The sequence below is a fragment of the Fusarium oxysporum genome, chromosome 5 (genome assembly GCF_000149955.1).
Source record: "Fusarium oxysporum f. sp. lycopersici 4287 chromosome 5, whole genome shotgun sequence".
Lineage (NCBI taxonomy): Eukaryota > Fungi > Ascomycota > Sordariomycetes > Hypocreales > Nectriaceae > Fusarium > Fusarium oxysporum.
In genome coordinates, this window is record NC_030990.1 from 90,985 (window position 1) to 105,514 (window position 14,530).

The 14,530-nt window shown below is 48.7% G+C and overlaps 7 protein-coding genes across 8 annotated transcripts; 1 reads left to right on the forward strand and 6 right to left on the reverse strand.

Moving 5' to 3' along the window:
• Window positions 1–338: 338 nt before the first annotated feature.
• On the reverse strand, window positions 339–2,072 carry FOXG_15206 (pyruvate decarboxylase; the record flags this gene model as incomplete). The annotated part of the gene is made up of 1 exon (XM_018395272.1): window positions 339–2,072. One exon carries the CDS (start codon window positions 2,070–2,072, stop codon window positions 339–341), a length of 1,734 nt encoding a protein of 577 aa, XP_018255100.1.
• Window positions 2,073–2,890: 818 nt separating this feature from the next.
• On the reverse strand, window positions 2,891–4,146 carry FOXG_15207 (uncharacterized protein; the record flags this gene model as incomplete). The annotated part of the gene is made up of 1 exon (XM_018395273.1): window positions 2,891–4,146. Exon 1 carries the CDS (start codon window positions 4,049–4,051, stop codon window positions 2,891–2,893), a length of 1,161 nt encoding a protein of 386 aa, XP_018255101.1. The 5' UTR covers window positions 4,052–4,146.
• Window positions 4,147–4,296: 150 nt separating this feature from the next.
• Window positions 4,297–6,273, reverse strand: FOXG_15208 (uncharacterized protein). Of its 2 annotated transcripts, XM_018395274.1 has the most exons (3): window positions 5,782–6,273; window positions 5,304–5,734; window positions 4,297–5,257 (listed from the first exon to the last, which is right to left on the reverse strand). In XM_018395274.1, exons 1-3 carry the CDS (start codon window positions 6,101–6,103, stop codon window positions 4,346–4,348), a joined length of 1,665 nt encoding a protein of 554 aa, XP_018255102.1. In that variant the 5' UTR covers window positions 6,104–6,273; the 3' UTR covers window positions 4,297–4,345. The 2 variants fall into 2 exon arrangements, with proteins under 2 accessions (XP_018255102.1, XP_018255103.1); XM_018395275.1 differs by having other exon boundaries at window positions 5,304–6,273.
• Window positions 6,274–6,455: 182 nt separating this feature from the next.
• Window positions 6,456–8,678, forward strand: FOXG_15209 (uncharacterized protein; the record flags this gene model as incomplete). Its single annotated transcript, XM_018395276.1, has 2 exons — window positions 6,456–8,520; window positions 8,571–8,678. Exons 1-2 carry the CDS (start codon window positions 6,628–6,630, stop codon window positions 8,676–8,678), a joined length of 2,001 nt encoding a protein of 666 aa, XP_018255104.1. The 5' UTR covers window positions 6,456–6,627.
• A 411-nt stretch (window positions 8,679–9,089) lies between these two features.
• FOXG_15210 (uncharacterized protein) lies at window positions 9,090–9,878 on the reverse strand (the record flags this gene model as incomplete). The annotated part of the gene is made up of 2 exons (XM_018395277.1): window positions 9,090–9,676; window positions 9,791–9,878. 2 exons carry the CDS (start codon window positions 9,876–9,878, stop codon window positions 9,090–9,092), a joined length of 675 nt encoding a protein of 224 aa, XP_018255105.1.
• Window positions 9,879–10,145: 267 nt separating this feature from the next.
• On the reverse strand, window positions 10,146–12,115 carry FOXG_15211 (uncharacterized protein). The gene has a single exon (XM_018395278.1). It carries the CDS (start codon window positions 12,041–12,043, stop codon window positions 10,370–10,372), a length of 1,674 nt encoding a protein of 557 aa, XP_018255106.1. The 5' UTR covers window positions 12,044–12,115; the 3' UTR covers window positions 10,146–10,369.
• Window positions 12,116–12,383: 268 nt separating this feature from the next.
• FOXG_15212 (uncharacterized protein) lies at window positions 12,384–13,142 on the reverse strand (the record flags this gene model as incomplete). The annotated part of the gene is made up of 1 exon (XM_018395279.1): window positions 12,384–13,142. One exon carries the CDS (start codon window positions 13,140–13,142, stop codon window positions 12,384–12,386), a length of 759 nt encoding a protein of 252 aa, XP_018255107.1.
• Between the last annotated feature and the right edge of the window lie 1,388 nt (window positions 13,143–14,530).

Here is a 14,530-nt window from a genome sequence, read left to right on the forward strand (position 1 = left end):
AAACGACCAGATCGACGTTCTATGGTGGGACCGGAGAAACGTACCCCGCAATGTCATCGGACTCCGACTGTTTCGGGCAATGTCACCCTATACCTGTCACTTGTCTTCTCTCCGACCCCATTCTATTGTTTATACGAGTCTTGGAAGAATTAAACGTGGTTGTACCACGTTGGCCAAACTTCCAGCATGCACTCGTTCTCAGAGAGCGGTAGGATGATGAGTAACAGGACCCAAATATTCGCTTTCCATGTTGAAGGTCGTCAGAGTCAAATTGAGACTGGCCTAGTTCATCAAAGAGAAAAGAGTTTATTTTTTCCTCCAGTAGTACTAAGTAGCAGCTAGATCCTCCCATTGACACGCATTTGTTGCTTGTCTAGATACTGTGCCAGTGGCCCCTCAGGTGCATCCTCTCGACCCATCAGCACTTCTACCATCCTCAGGCCCTTGCCATCATGTAAAGCCTTACTACCCAGTGCGTCCTCAAGTTCACCCCAGTTCTTCGCAGAGCGAGTGAATGTATCCTCAGGAGCTCCGAAGAAACGGGGCGCCTCCAGGTAACGCCATGATGGCACGTCATTATATCCCTGCGTCAGTCCATGAATGCACCTCTCAATAGTGTAGCCATCATTGTTGATAAGGAATACCACAACATTGAGATCATGTCGGATCATGGTCGAAAGCTCTTGAGCAGTCATTTGAAAACTACCATCGCCCATAAGTAGAACAGTGCGTGCATTGTCAATGAGGGACCACTGATTGGTACCCATCAACTCTTTCTGGGCGAGTGCAGCGCCTTGGGCAGCAGGGAGCATGTATCCTATAGAGAGCCAGGTTATGGGACCGAAGTACTTGGAGTGAGACGGCAAGTGAATATGTCGAGCTCCGTAAGCAGCTGTGCCAGTCTCCGCCATCAATATGTCTCCTGGTCGAAGAAAGTTCCCCAGTAACCGCCACACATTCTTCTGGTCAATGACTCCATCCGAGGGAAGACCAGAAAAGGACAAGAGGCTGTCCCTGTGAAGATCAGGGTAAGGATCATACTTGTTTATCTTGGTAAGATCTAAGTCTTGCAAGAGACGAGCTACGAGCGGTTTGACTGGGCAATTTCGAATCGTCTCGTTTCCTAGCCTGACCTCCGTGTCCATAAATAAGACCGTGACTTGCGGATCGGGAATGCTTGAGAACAAGAAGGTGTTAGTGGAGGTGAAATGAGGTCCAAAGCAAAGAATTAGGTCTGCCTGTTTGATGAAATCGCGAGACGTAGAAGCCTCAAAGCTTCCTTTGTTGACGCCATGGAAGTTTGCCAAGCCTTCATCAACCAGAGACTTGGAGTATCCTGTAGCCCATGTTGGCCAGCCTGTAGCTCTGACTATTTCTTGCACTTCGTTAACAACTCTCATTGGCCGCACTTCACCATCAACAATGATGAGAGGTTGCTTTGCAGAATAAATCTTGTGCAGGATCTTGGCTACCGCAACTGATGTCGATGCGTTGGCTTGGTCGGTTGGCAATCTCAGTGTGCGACTGAGGCCAGCTGCTGATACCGGGGCATCGACAAGGTCAACGGGGACCTCGATGTAAACCGGTCGACTGTGTAGGAGACATTGTTGGAGGACTGAGTCGATCTGGTCCGGGATAGTTCTGACGTCTAGTAGCCTGGTTTGGGCAACAGTGACATGGCGATGGATTTCGGCAAAACGCCCATATTCTCCATCACCAAATGAGTGATGGACAAGCAATCTCGACTCTTGGGTGGCTCTAGAAGGAATGCCCACAATGTGAACCACAGCCGCCCTTTCGGCATATGCCCCAGCAATAGCGTTAACAGCTGAGAGTTCTCCGACGCCAAAGGTGGTCACAAGAGAGCCGATACCTTTGACGCGAGCATAGCCATCGGCTGCATAACCAGCATTCAGTTCGTTGGCATTGCCTACCCACGTGAGGCCAGCAGGCTCAATATAATCAAGGAGAGTAAGATTAAAATCGCCGGGCACTCCGTGGATTGACGTCACGTCCAATTGACGCAGCCGCCTGAATAGATATTCGGCGACGTTGACGGAGGCTGTTTTCATATTTGGGAAATAATTGGGTGAAAACTGTAGGTGTAGTAGATGTCGCTACCGGTGTTCAAGCCAAATTGTATTATGGTAATGCTGGCTTGCTATATAAAACAAAACGAAAGCCGAAGAGCGGAGTACGCTTTGAGTTATGGCTGAGAGCTTATATCACCACACAGAACTTAGTGAGTGATTTCGCCGAAGGCGTAGATGACACCCCGACGTCTGGTTGACTCCGACTCGGCTCAAGTGCGCCCTACGGACCTCAAGCCCGCCCGCGTTCAAACTGATGAGTCAAATAAGGGCCCCTTATTCCAGGGCTATTTGGATATTCTTAGAGGAGTGCAGCATCTGGAAGTAGGGTTTCGGCATTGGTAATATGCACTATGCACCGTATTGTACAAAGGATCTGCTGTACAAACCGCCAAAAGCTAAATATAAACAGTGAGAGCAAAGCACATTTATATATCTATTAATTTGTGTTCTTCACCTTTGTGTTAGGGCTGAAGCCTCTTCTAACGTCATCACCCTATGGCAGTAGCCCCTCAACCTCATCACAGCTGTGCCAGTCACCACAGCGTCTCTTTTGAGATACAGGTAAAACATCGGCACAAAGCCGTATCAATTAGATTGGCCAAGGGTAATCACGATATGATCATTGGTTAATAGTAATTTTGCATCTCATCTCGATCTCGCCCACTTTCTATCATCTCCCCGCGTTTTCTTGTCATTATAGAAATCGTTACAGGTGAACGAATCTTTATGATTATTCTATCTAATACCCTGGATTGGTGGCAATGAAGCACAAAGCCTCGGTGTTAAATCTTAACTAGTCACTCCTCAAGGACAACATCCGCCCATTCACTTTCTTGGGTCCCGAACATAATGTCGCTCATCCGGTTTCTGAGCAGCGCAACGTGAGGTCTCTTGCCCAAACCGATACTGATGATTCTTCCGTCGATGTTGATCTCGGCGATTTCCTGGATCCAATATGCCGTACCCACTGAGAAAATGCTGAGGAGTCTATCTTCGTGAGCGGCCTCTTCTACTTCAATCATGGTGATCTTTCTTTCTAGGACCTTGCATCGTAATCCATCTTCTGCATCCTCGCTGTCGAACATGGCTTGGGAAAGCTCAATAATACTTCGTCGTGTATTACCAGCGAGGATCAGGTTATTCTCATCCAGAGGGGAGGTAACCATCTGTAGCGATCCAGACGTTGTTTTCCAAATGATGAAAATATTGGCTGCCCCAGCCTCCGTGATCTGACGGTCCGGTCCATATAACCAAAGAACCTGGTCAAACCCCCTCGCCTTGGCCTGAACGTGCTCGACCAGAGCTGCAGCGTAGTTTCCGCCAACCTTTGCTGCCCCAGTACCTCCCGGCCACGCCCTAACGACTGACTCACTGCTCGCCAACAAGCGTGTTCCTTGAAGCCCAGTCGTCTTTGGGGATGGCCAATAGATCATAAATATGTACAACTGGACTTCTTCCGGTGCTTTGAAGCCTAAGCTTGGGTCCGATCCGATCAAAGTTGGTCGGATGTAAAGAGCAGCTCCAGGCTTATCCTTTGGCAGCCATTTCGGCGATTCAAGCGCACAGAGCCTGTGAATGAGCTTGAGCAGTTCCTTTGGGTCGAAGCTCGGGAGCGCGATACGTGATGCAGAGTTGCGCAAACGCTCACAGTTGTACAAAGGGCGAAAGAGGCGGAGGCGACCATCATATCCGCGAAAGACCTTCATGCCTTCAAAGCATTGCGTAGCGTATTGTAATGCGCTGGCAGTGGGCATTAACGAGACTGGGCCATAGGGAACCACTCTAGGGGCTTCCCAGCCTTGTTGAGACGTCCAGGAAACAACAATCATACGATCAGTACCATCCTTCAGAGTTGCAACCTCGGGAGAGTCGGGGTTAGGAACAGGTTTTGAGGTTGGCGCATGAGTAAGCTCGAGCTTGGAGGCGTCCAGCTGAGCGCCAAGGTGTCCGGTTGTCATGATGAAGAAAGCGAAGAATTCTTCCAGGTATGTTAGTGTTACGAATTGGGTAGCATAATAGTTGAGGCTATTCTATTGATGGTATTTTATGTTGCTGCCACGTCGGACTATGAAGATGTCGGAGAAAGACGTGGGGCGTTCGGAGTAAGGAGTGAGTGGGTTAAGCATAGAGCATAAGAGGTGGGGCGTAGGGCGTGAAAGAAACGCATAGCAAGGCAATACTAGACCCGAATAATAGAATAATAGTGGTATAAGCCTAACGGCTTTAGTATTTACTTCTATTTATTATTGCTCTTATATCAGAAGGGCATGGATATCCAACTGTTTCATAGTAATACTACAGTCCCACTGTTGATTCGGCTGCTCAGCCTTATTTCTCCAACAGGCCCGCAAGATATCGCGAACTGTGCCACAGTTTCCTATCATGCCAGTTCCTTCAGATAGCACACCGTTTAATAACGATTCGAAGAACGGCTGCTGGTCTTGATCTGCTAAGCAGCCAGCAACGCATATAGGCCAGCTCAGTTGCCGAGGAGAGACCATTTGGGATGCCACTTTGATCTCGAGAATCACTCGACTGACGCCTCTCCTCACTACAGTCGATGAGATGTTCTTTAAGACTTCAGTGCTCAAGGCAGCGAGCTGAGATAATGCCGCTGCAGCAAATATGCGAGTAACACAATCTTGATCAGGTCGCTGCTCCGATTTCGTGTGACTGAATGCTTGACTTGTTAGAATATTGGATGGTAATCCTCGAGATTCCATTGAGGCCATAGGAGTTGTGTCCATGACGTTCTCTAGTTCATCTTCAATCCGTTGTCTTTCTGTCTGGAATACCTCAACAGCAAGACTGCCTCCGTCGAGAGAAGCAGACTTCCACTGGCTTAAAACTGCGAGGTCCCCTATGGATTTCATGACTGAGTTGTGGCAGCCCATTATGTGTGCGAGCTGAAATGTGCAAATAGGTCCCAGCCACTCATCATATGGAAGCTTTGGTCTCTCCCGCGTGGCAACACAGGCTAGCAAATCCATCCAGAGCAGGACCGGGAGATGGAAGGCCATAGCTGCGGTAGCTTTGCCTTCGAAGAGAGGGGACGGAAGCTGATCTACTGATTGCGGAAGCGGAGGCTGATTATGCATCATGACTGCGATTGAGGACATGGCGTTTAAATGCGGTTGCCAGTTTGTTGCACTTCCTCGAAGGACCTGTTGTCTTTCAGCACTCGTTCCGGTCGCTTTCACGCGTATTTACCTCAAAGCTAATGAGAGCGATACCACAGGTGATGATCTCAACCAGAGTCTCATTTTCGGGCCGCAGCTCATTGATGTTGATGGACGATAGAAAGTCCTGTAGCTGCCTGACCGCTTTGGTATGGAACTCAAGTTCAAGGTGATGGTTGTTTGTCTCGCCTAGCAGTGATCGCTGGTGCAACGCCGCGAGACCCATGGATGCTCGATAGAGAGGCCCATTCTTGCTGAGAAGCCAAAGAAGCCAGCCTCGAGACAACCTTGCTTTGTCAAAAAAAGGGTATTGGTAGGGAAAGACATGGTCTAGGTAATGCATCAGAAGACTGGCTTCGTCGTAGTGAAGGGGCTCGGCGAATGACTGTCCTGAAAGGACCCGGTTTTGCAAGGATCGAGGAGTTAATATTGGCGACGGGGTGGCTCTTGGATCGCCATTTGCTGATGAGTTGAGTAAGAATCCATTGCGGTGATAACCAAACACTTACTTTGAGAAGCGTTACTGAGTTGTATGTCCTCTCTAGCAACAGTTAATAGGCTCCGTCCTTGACTTAGGTTCCGATTGTGATCTCTAAGTTGACGTGCCTGAAGACTCTTTTTCTGTCTAAAGTTCTTCTTTACAGCCAGCTTGATGCGCTGCTTCTCCTGCCTTTCGTTTGGACCTCCGTCCAACCACAATGGCATTGGTCCATATCCATGGCACTGAATCTCCCTGCTGGTACATTGGAGACAAGCCGCTGGTGCTCCGTCGCATTTGACGTGCCTGATTTTGCATGTCCAACAGCATGCGGCTTTCCCCGGCCCCGTCATTGTTGGCCGCCAGGGTTAAATGAGCAGGGAACTCCCCTCCACTGCCTGTGCAATTGATCTAGCTTCCGAACATGAAAGAGTTCTTCTAATCTTCAACTTCGGAAGAACTAATTGACTGATTGTATGATTGATCTTGGCTGAAAAGGAGGAACATTCCCCGCAGTCGCAAAGGGTGTCATGGGCCATTCTTGATTGCCGCTCGCCCCACGAAATTCGCAACGACCTTCCGTTTGAGGCTTAGTGGCTCCGAAGATGAAATTCGCAGCCAATCATTCTTTTAATAGGCCGTGGTTTTCCGAAGGGAATGTCGAATCGCAATAAATGCATTCTCGGAGGTCGAGACAAGTGCTAAGTCAATCTCGGAAAGTATGTTCGGGCGCCATGGAACAGCAACAGATTGGAAGACAGCAGCTGCATGCATATAAGTGATGCATTTCGTTTGAATTATCAGTCTTTCTCAAAGATCTTGATTCTTCATCACCATCTGGCTACCTCTTACTTCTTGTGCATCTCTGTCGCCCAAAATGAACAGCAAACCAACGCTTCAACTGCTCGAGGCCAGCATCAGCGACCTCAAACAGTTGCTGGATGGTCGAGTCATCACAAGTGTTGAGCTTGTTGCTCTTTACCTGCATCGCATTGGCAAATATGACTGTCGCGGTCCCTGTCTGAACTCAATTACTTTGATAAACCCAGAGGTCTTCGCAGAAGCTCAAGCCTCAGATGATTACCGTGCCTCCGGGAAACCGGCACGACCTCTAGAGGGTATTCCTTTTACTGTCAAAGACAGCTACAAGGTCAAAGGCATGACAGTCGCAGCTGCATCTCCTGCGTTTGCAAAGCTCGAAGCTACCTCCGACGCTGCCATTGTTGAGCTGCTTCGCAAAGCAGGGGCAGTCGTGCTTGGTAAGACCAATATGCCACCAATGGCTGATGGCGGCTGTCAGCGCGGCTTGTACGGACGGTCAGAGAGCCCATATAATCAGAAGTATATGCCCACTGCTTATGCATCTGGTTCCTCCTATGGCTGCGGTGTATCTACTGCCGCAGGTCTGGCTACCTTTGGCTTCGCCGGAGAAGCCGTCACTTCAGGTCGCTCGCCAGCATCCAACAATGCCCTGGTCGCCTATGCCCCCTCCCGCAGTGTTATTCCTCCCCGAGGATTATGGCCTTTGTACCCAACTTGCGACCAGGTCGTTCCTCACACGAGGACTATGGACGACCTGCTTCATGTTCTAAACGTTGTCGTCGCGGATGATGATGCTGCCGGCGACGCTGACTTTTGGCGCTCACAACCATATGTATCACTCCCCAGGGTTAGTGAGATTCGACCGGCAGACTATCTTGCGTTGGCCAATCCCGACGCCCTTCGAAACAAGCGACTGGCTGTCCCTCGATGTTTCATTGGAGTTGAAGGTGCCAAGCCAGTGAACACATGCTCTGCAGGCGTCCGGGCGCTATGGGAGAGAGCGCGCGCAGACATTGAGAAGCTAGGCGCCACCGTCATTGAGACTGATTTCCCGCTCTTTGAGAACTACACCAAACAGGACTTTCCCGGCCAGAGCATGAATGTTCCCAATTTACCAGAGGAATGGCCAGCGCTCGAGCGGTGCGAGATGATTGCCTTGAGTTGGAACAGCTTCCTCCGCGGCAATGGTGATAAGGATATACCCAACTTCACATCTGGCGTCGAGCTTGACAAGATTCACCCTCACATTGCCCCAATGGATGACCCATCTCAGCACACCGAGTCCCAGAATCAGGTCCGCTACGAGGACATGGTTGCTGCAGTCAAGAGCTGGGGAGACAAGAGCCTCGCTGAACTGCCTGGGTGTCGGGAGGCGCTCCAGGCCTTGGAGACCATGCGGAAGAAGGATTTGGAGGACTGGATGGTCGAGAACAAGTATGATGCTGTGGTGTTTCCGACTAATGGCGATGTTGCGTTGGCTGATTCGGATGAAAACTACGAGTCGATGATGTCTGCACTACGTGATGGAGTCAAGTATGCAAATGGTGGCCGGTCGCTGAAGCATCTTGGGGTTCCCTGTATAACTGTGCCCATGGGGAATCTTGTTGAGGAGAAGATGCCTGTCGGACTCTCTTTCTGCGGCAGAGCGTATGACGACTCTAACCTACTGAGCTATGCCTTTGCCTATGAGGAAGCCACGAAGCGTCGGGAGATTCCGCCACTGGCGCCGTCACTGCCTTCGGACGAGATTACAGTCATCGCCTCCAGTCCTTCGTCTCCCCCTATCGCAACACCAACCCTCAAGATAGCATCGATTACGGCTGTCAGTGAGGATACCTCTCACTCAGATGTCCGTGTAGTCAAGGTAACAGGAACTTGCGGCTTGGGAAGCTCACCTGAGGCTTCACTCGGCTTGGAAGTCTTTGCCAATGGTGAGCCAACATCCCTTGTGAGTTGGACGAGAAACAACTGGGTGTGGACGGCTCGTCTCACTCGTAGGATGTCGAACTCGCCATACTCCCCGTCGCCAGCTGGCTTTCCGCCAACAACATTGACACCTTGCCCTACACCTCCTTCTTCCGTCTTCTCACGATTGTCTCAGCCTAAAACGGTCGCCAACAAGTTGGAAGAAGCAGCCGTCGTCTATCGGCGCCATGGTATGCAATTAAACATACTTCAATTACTGTTGATTTTCGAGCCTTTAATGTATCATACGTCATGTCACCTTACCTCATGCTTTTGCAATGTTGATATAAATGGTAATGAACCTTTTATGATACAAACATAGAGAAAATAGTAATCGTACTTCCACTAATCCATCATATCTGTAATAAACCGAAATGTCAGACCATTTGCAGGTTCTTCCGAGCCCATCTCGATACTACATCGGACGACTTCATAGACATGTGTTTCATATGCCCGCAGACGTTCTTCTTCTTCTCGAGTCTGAACCAGAAGTGCTTTTCCGTGAACCAAGTTGGTGCGACTTGGATCGTCCACTAACGTATTGTATCTTCCTCAAGTCTTCAAAGCTCCACCTCGAATCTTGGCTGCATAGTATTCAGCCTGGGAGTCAGAACCAAGGAGCTTCGTCAGAACGGATGGGTCGGCAAGGGTCCCGTAAAAGAAATACCAGACTGGGTATTCCTTCTGTGCAGGTCGAGGTATCTCGTCTGATCCAAGTCGATACTGAGGCAGTGTTGTATCAAGACCCAGGGTTGGGTGAAAAGAAGTTGACGAGAGATCTTTTGGTGCATTTAGATCCTGAATGAATATGGGTGTGAAACCAGGATAAGGATTCTCCCTTAGCCATCGTTCAATGACTAGCTTGTCTATCCCGTTGATCTTGGAGAAGGAACTGGGTTGCCCGGATAGGTCGGTAGCTGCAAGAACTTGAGTCGAGTCTGCAGATGATTTACCAGCTGCTTGAATGACGGCTTGGACACTATGCAAGGGCCCTTCAAGTTTGACCAAGAAGGTCGAGGCTCGAAGCCTTCGCTTCTCCTTCATATTCATCTCCTGGCGTTGGTTGATCGCATCTCGCGAGGTACGAATGCATGAGTGTTCATAAGATTCATGGCCGTGTCCCTCAGCCTCCATACGATCTCACAAGGCAGTCCAGTGATCTTCAGAAACAGTGAAACGCAAGGGGTCGTTTCGGTGCTCCGTGATCTTTGTCTCCGCCATTGCAGTTGAGTAGCCAAATAGCTTTTGCCAACGAGCGATAGCCGATTCAGGGATGTCATCATCGTCCTGAGATACCAATGCAGCTTGGGCCATGGCTTCGAGCTCGTCAAGGAGGTCCATGGTTGTTCAGTGACAAAGGACACGGTTTTGTCTTTGTGAAGTGATTAGTGGAGTGGAGTTGAATGTTCTGTCGTAGCCGAACCTGGGCATGAAAAGTCCTTGCTTTATAGGAAATCACTATTTAAGGATGATGCATAGAGTTTGTTGCATATAAACTCTTTTTGAGCGAACCTGGCGTGCTTTTGTATATACTTTTGTAACAGGCATAAGTAATTTTCACTTGCTACACAACTACTCGCTACAAGGTTAAACTTTAGGCTTCTGGCACAGGTGATGGGGACACAAGTATGACTCATGCTTGATTCACTTCAGACACGTTCTGGCCGTGGACCATTTGCTTCGAGACATCAGCGCTTCTGATAAGTGAAAATTAGCTCAAAGCTCCAATCAATGACAATCATGCCAACTGCTTTTCCAATGAATCTAGCTTGCGGCCGACGCATCTGGAACACTTGTATCTCTCTGCCTAACAGAAATCAGAGGTATCTATATCACTCCCCCCCTGACTCAGAAGAGCTATCTCTAACAAAGCTTGTCCTGCTGAACACAACCCTCCATCGCGGACCGCTGCATAGATTCTGACTCTCAGCGCGCCAGACTTTAAATGATAGTGTGATTTTCTTATCCTTGGAATAAGTCTCGACAGAAGACTCCATTTCCTCCTCAATGTTGTTCAGCATATACTGAACGATCATTTGCTGATAGCCCAGTTGCTCCGCAGAGAGAAATAGGTCCTTCCATAGATTGTAGACTTCTGGTCTCGACATGTCTAGAAGACTTGCCTTGAAGGTCCACTCACTATCCTCCTTATGCCAAAAGCAGATGAATAGGGTATTTGTCTCGAGCACAAAAGCACCCCAATTTTGGTATGAGCCATGGGGTCCGAAGAACGCGCGGTCTTCCGCATCCCAGAACTTTACAGGTGTCTCAACCGCGTATATTATCGATATGTCCGGCGGCAGCTCTATCGAAACCAACGTGAAGCGACTGTATGAGATAAGGTCCGAGCCTCTAGCCACAGATAATGGTGATCGTACGGTCAGACTAGGCATCGTGGTGAGAAGGGTAACTGTATAAAATGCACTTTCGCCCCAGGAAGCAGTCTCAAGGTGGAAAGAATAGTCACTTTCACCGCGGCTATGAGCTCTTACAAATGTGTTGGGCCCCACCTTACGCATGGGTATTGTCAAAAAGTCTCCTTCGAAACCAGGAGCCATGCAATCCAGCTTCAGCACGTATCTGTAACCCTGATCTGAGTAGTCCAAAACGCACACTCGGGCCATTAGTCTGAGACCCTTATTTGAAACGCTGATTTCGCCCTCGTCCATGAGGGAATCAGTCACAGAGTACATTTCCGAGCAAGAAGCGAAATAGTTCACCGACTCAGCTAAAAAGCCGCAGTATTCTTCTTCCAGCACATCTGATGAAACTGGTGGCGTCCAGGCTAAAAGGCTCAGATCGTACGTCGATCTAATGATCTCTTCTTGGAGGCGCCGAAATGCAGTCTTGCCTTCGCCGTAGAGCATCGGCATGTGGATGTTGCATATTCCAAGCAAGCAGTATGCCATATCTTCCACCCGAGTCGTCTTTCGACCCGCAGCCCAAGAGAGTCGTTTTGCGATGCATGCGGATGAAATTGGAGCGTTGTGACGAAGTATATCAGGGTCGATTGGAGTGATAACTGTAAGTTGGCTCATGAGGCTGTTCTTGCTACCAATGCAATCCCATGAATTGTTGAAAAAGGTCATGAATTTTGGCGCTATCAGCTCCTGCAATGTCCAGCCGCGACTGAACCATCGGCAGTCTCCCAGTGTCGACCCCTCGAACTTGTCCACGAGGTACACATAGCAGACGCTTGCCTCCTGGTACCATAGAAACATCGAGTTGATGGCTTCAGTCAATTCGGCACTGCTGGATTTGTCGATGCAGCAGGTGTCAATCCATACATAGTCGAGCCCATCGCCGAGTGCTAGTTCACAGGTCTTGCGAATCTTTTCGTATCCTGTTTTTAACTTGGACGATTCATGATTACAATCTTGGTACGTGACCTCTTGGTGACTTTCCCAGGTATGTGAAAGAATGGCATATCTCGGTTTGTCGCCGTAAAATTCCACAAAAGAAATACATTGCGTCTCAACAAGTATTCGCGCTTCAATGAGCCTCATCTCGTAAGTGAATGCGGGAATGCGAGCGAGAGGGGAACGGATTTGCGGGAATATACTCACAGCACGTCTAGTTGTAAGACGATACCCCGACTTCTGAGCCGCTGGCAGTCGCTTATTGGTGGCGTTACCAGACCCCAGTTTTACTTGCTCACGCCTTATGTCAGCCTATACTTGCATCTACTGGCTGTTGATTATCTCGTTCCCTTTTTGTGCGGAATGCCTAACCCTTCATATGAAATAATATAAAAGTATCTTGCACTTTAGCAGTATTTGAACTAGTAATGGTAACTAAGTAAGGGAGGTATACTGTTTACTTTATTCTACAATCCTCTACTAGTTCCTACCAGGGGATCACAGTACCATCATGATTCCGGAACGATCCAGTCAACTCCTTATGGTCAAGACTAAATGTGGTCTTGACCATGTTGGCTACACTCGTTTCAACCGATATGCCTCCGAGAGCCTCCATATCCATCCCGCTGTCGGCCGTGAGGTCTGTTTCCACCAGGCCAGGGTGAAAAACAAAGGTCGTCAACCAAGGTTCCTCAAAGGACAGCAAGCGGATGAACCAGTTGAGACAAGCCTTGCTGGCACCATAGGGGCTTGAAGACTTGGGAAACTGGCTGAATAGCTCCTGCGAGCCAATAGAGCCGATAATGGTAGAGACGGCAATAAACTTGGGGCTACCAGTCTCGCTTGCTTTCAGAAGAGGCGCAGTGGCCTGGGCGAGCTTCAAGGGCCCAATTGCGTTCACAGTGAGGTGCTTGAGAGTGTTGGAGGCTGATGTGTCAAGCACGCCGGCGCCTCCCTCAGCGATACCAGCATTGGCAATGACGATGTCCAGAGAGTTGATGCCCTCCTTGCGAATGTGAGCGACTGCGTCATCGCTGTCTGTATCAACTGCAGAGCCTAGCTTCACGATGACAAGCTTGGTGTCAGGGCCTTTTGGCAAGTCAAGGAGGGCCTTGGAACTTGGGTGCAGGGGATCGCGGACAGCGGCGATAACGGTCGTAGAGGGCTTTTGTAAGATGCGTTGCACGAATCCTTTACCGATACCGCGGTTGGCTCCTGTAATGAGGTACTTTGAAGGGGCACTCATTTTGAGAATTAAGTATTAAATGCAAGTAATGTAAATAATAAAGCTGATGAAGTTAAGCCAATGCTATACAAAGCAACGAGCCTTTTATTATGTCCAAATACAACGAAGATGCCCTTGAGCTGGTTTAATTATTATAAATCAAAGATTACCATTTACCGAAATCTAATCAAGCCGACCCCCGATCTGTTACTGATGCGGCTCATGCACGTATTCCCGAATTACAAAAGTGGATCCTTTAGTGGTTTCGATTTCTCAACATCTGTGACTAATTAGGCGTACTACTCCAGTGCTCCAAGGTCTAATCATGCCGACTCACAGTCTGTTACTAATGTAACATATGTATCATTCCCGAAATACAAGGCTAGGTCAAAGCTTGCAACGCGCTCGCTACCAAGCGCCAAGCACACGGCATTAACTCCTATTAGCAATGCTTTTGAGGGACTGGCTTCCAAACTCGGACCTGCCGGCTCAAGGTTCTTTTATTACTAAATCGGAGACGTTAGCATATGACAATACATACGCGTTTATCAATAGGGACGTGGAGTGGAACGAAGAACTATTTTCATACACAAAATCGTATACGTGTTCGGACAATGAAAGCAGTTACTGTTGTACAGAGTGTAACTTTTGCTTGATGTCTAACTCGCATCTATCTTGGACACATATTGCATGATATTATCTGATCAATGAAGTTCTGGATAGAGAATAACTATTACGGAATGCCACCAGAAGTCTCTAACATAGCCAAAGGTGAAATGAATATTCAGAGCCATGCAATATCTATTATCTAGGTTTTACGGTTCCAACCCCCCAAGGAGTACCCTCACTTTATAGTCTGGTCACTTAGTCCAACTTCCAAGATTCAAGCCCCGTGACGTTGTAAGATGTCAAGTCAAAAGTACGAGCCAGTTTTGAGCCTCCTCGGCCCAACTCTTCACTAGAAATGTTCAGAAGCAGAGCTGAGGTGGAAGATTCAAGTCGTCCGGGAAACTCCTTGGCAAGCTTCTTAGATATCTCCTGAGGCGTGAAGAAGTTCTTACCTTTAGACTGGATCTTTTGTTGAAAGAATTTGAGATATCGGCGTGAGTATTCCAAGTCGAGCTTGGTGTTAAGGGAGTCAAGAGTTGTAGTATGGCCAGCAATAACCTTGTTCGGTTTCAGATATTCGATAAAGTCCAAAGTAGAAAGCCAGGCATCAGTCAAAGCTGGGGAGAGCTGGTCTGCCAGCCACAGGTGCAATGTGTGGCTGTAGACAGAGTCCCCTGCTATCAGCGTAGAAATGGATGGGATCCAGAAAAGGGTCTCATCGACTGTGTCTCCTGCAAGAGGACTGAGTAGATAAATAGGTGACGAGTAGTCGCCAGAAGAGTGAAGAACGTAAAGTCGTA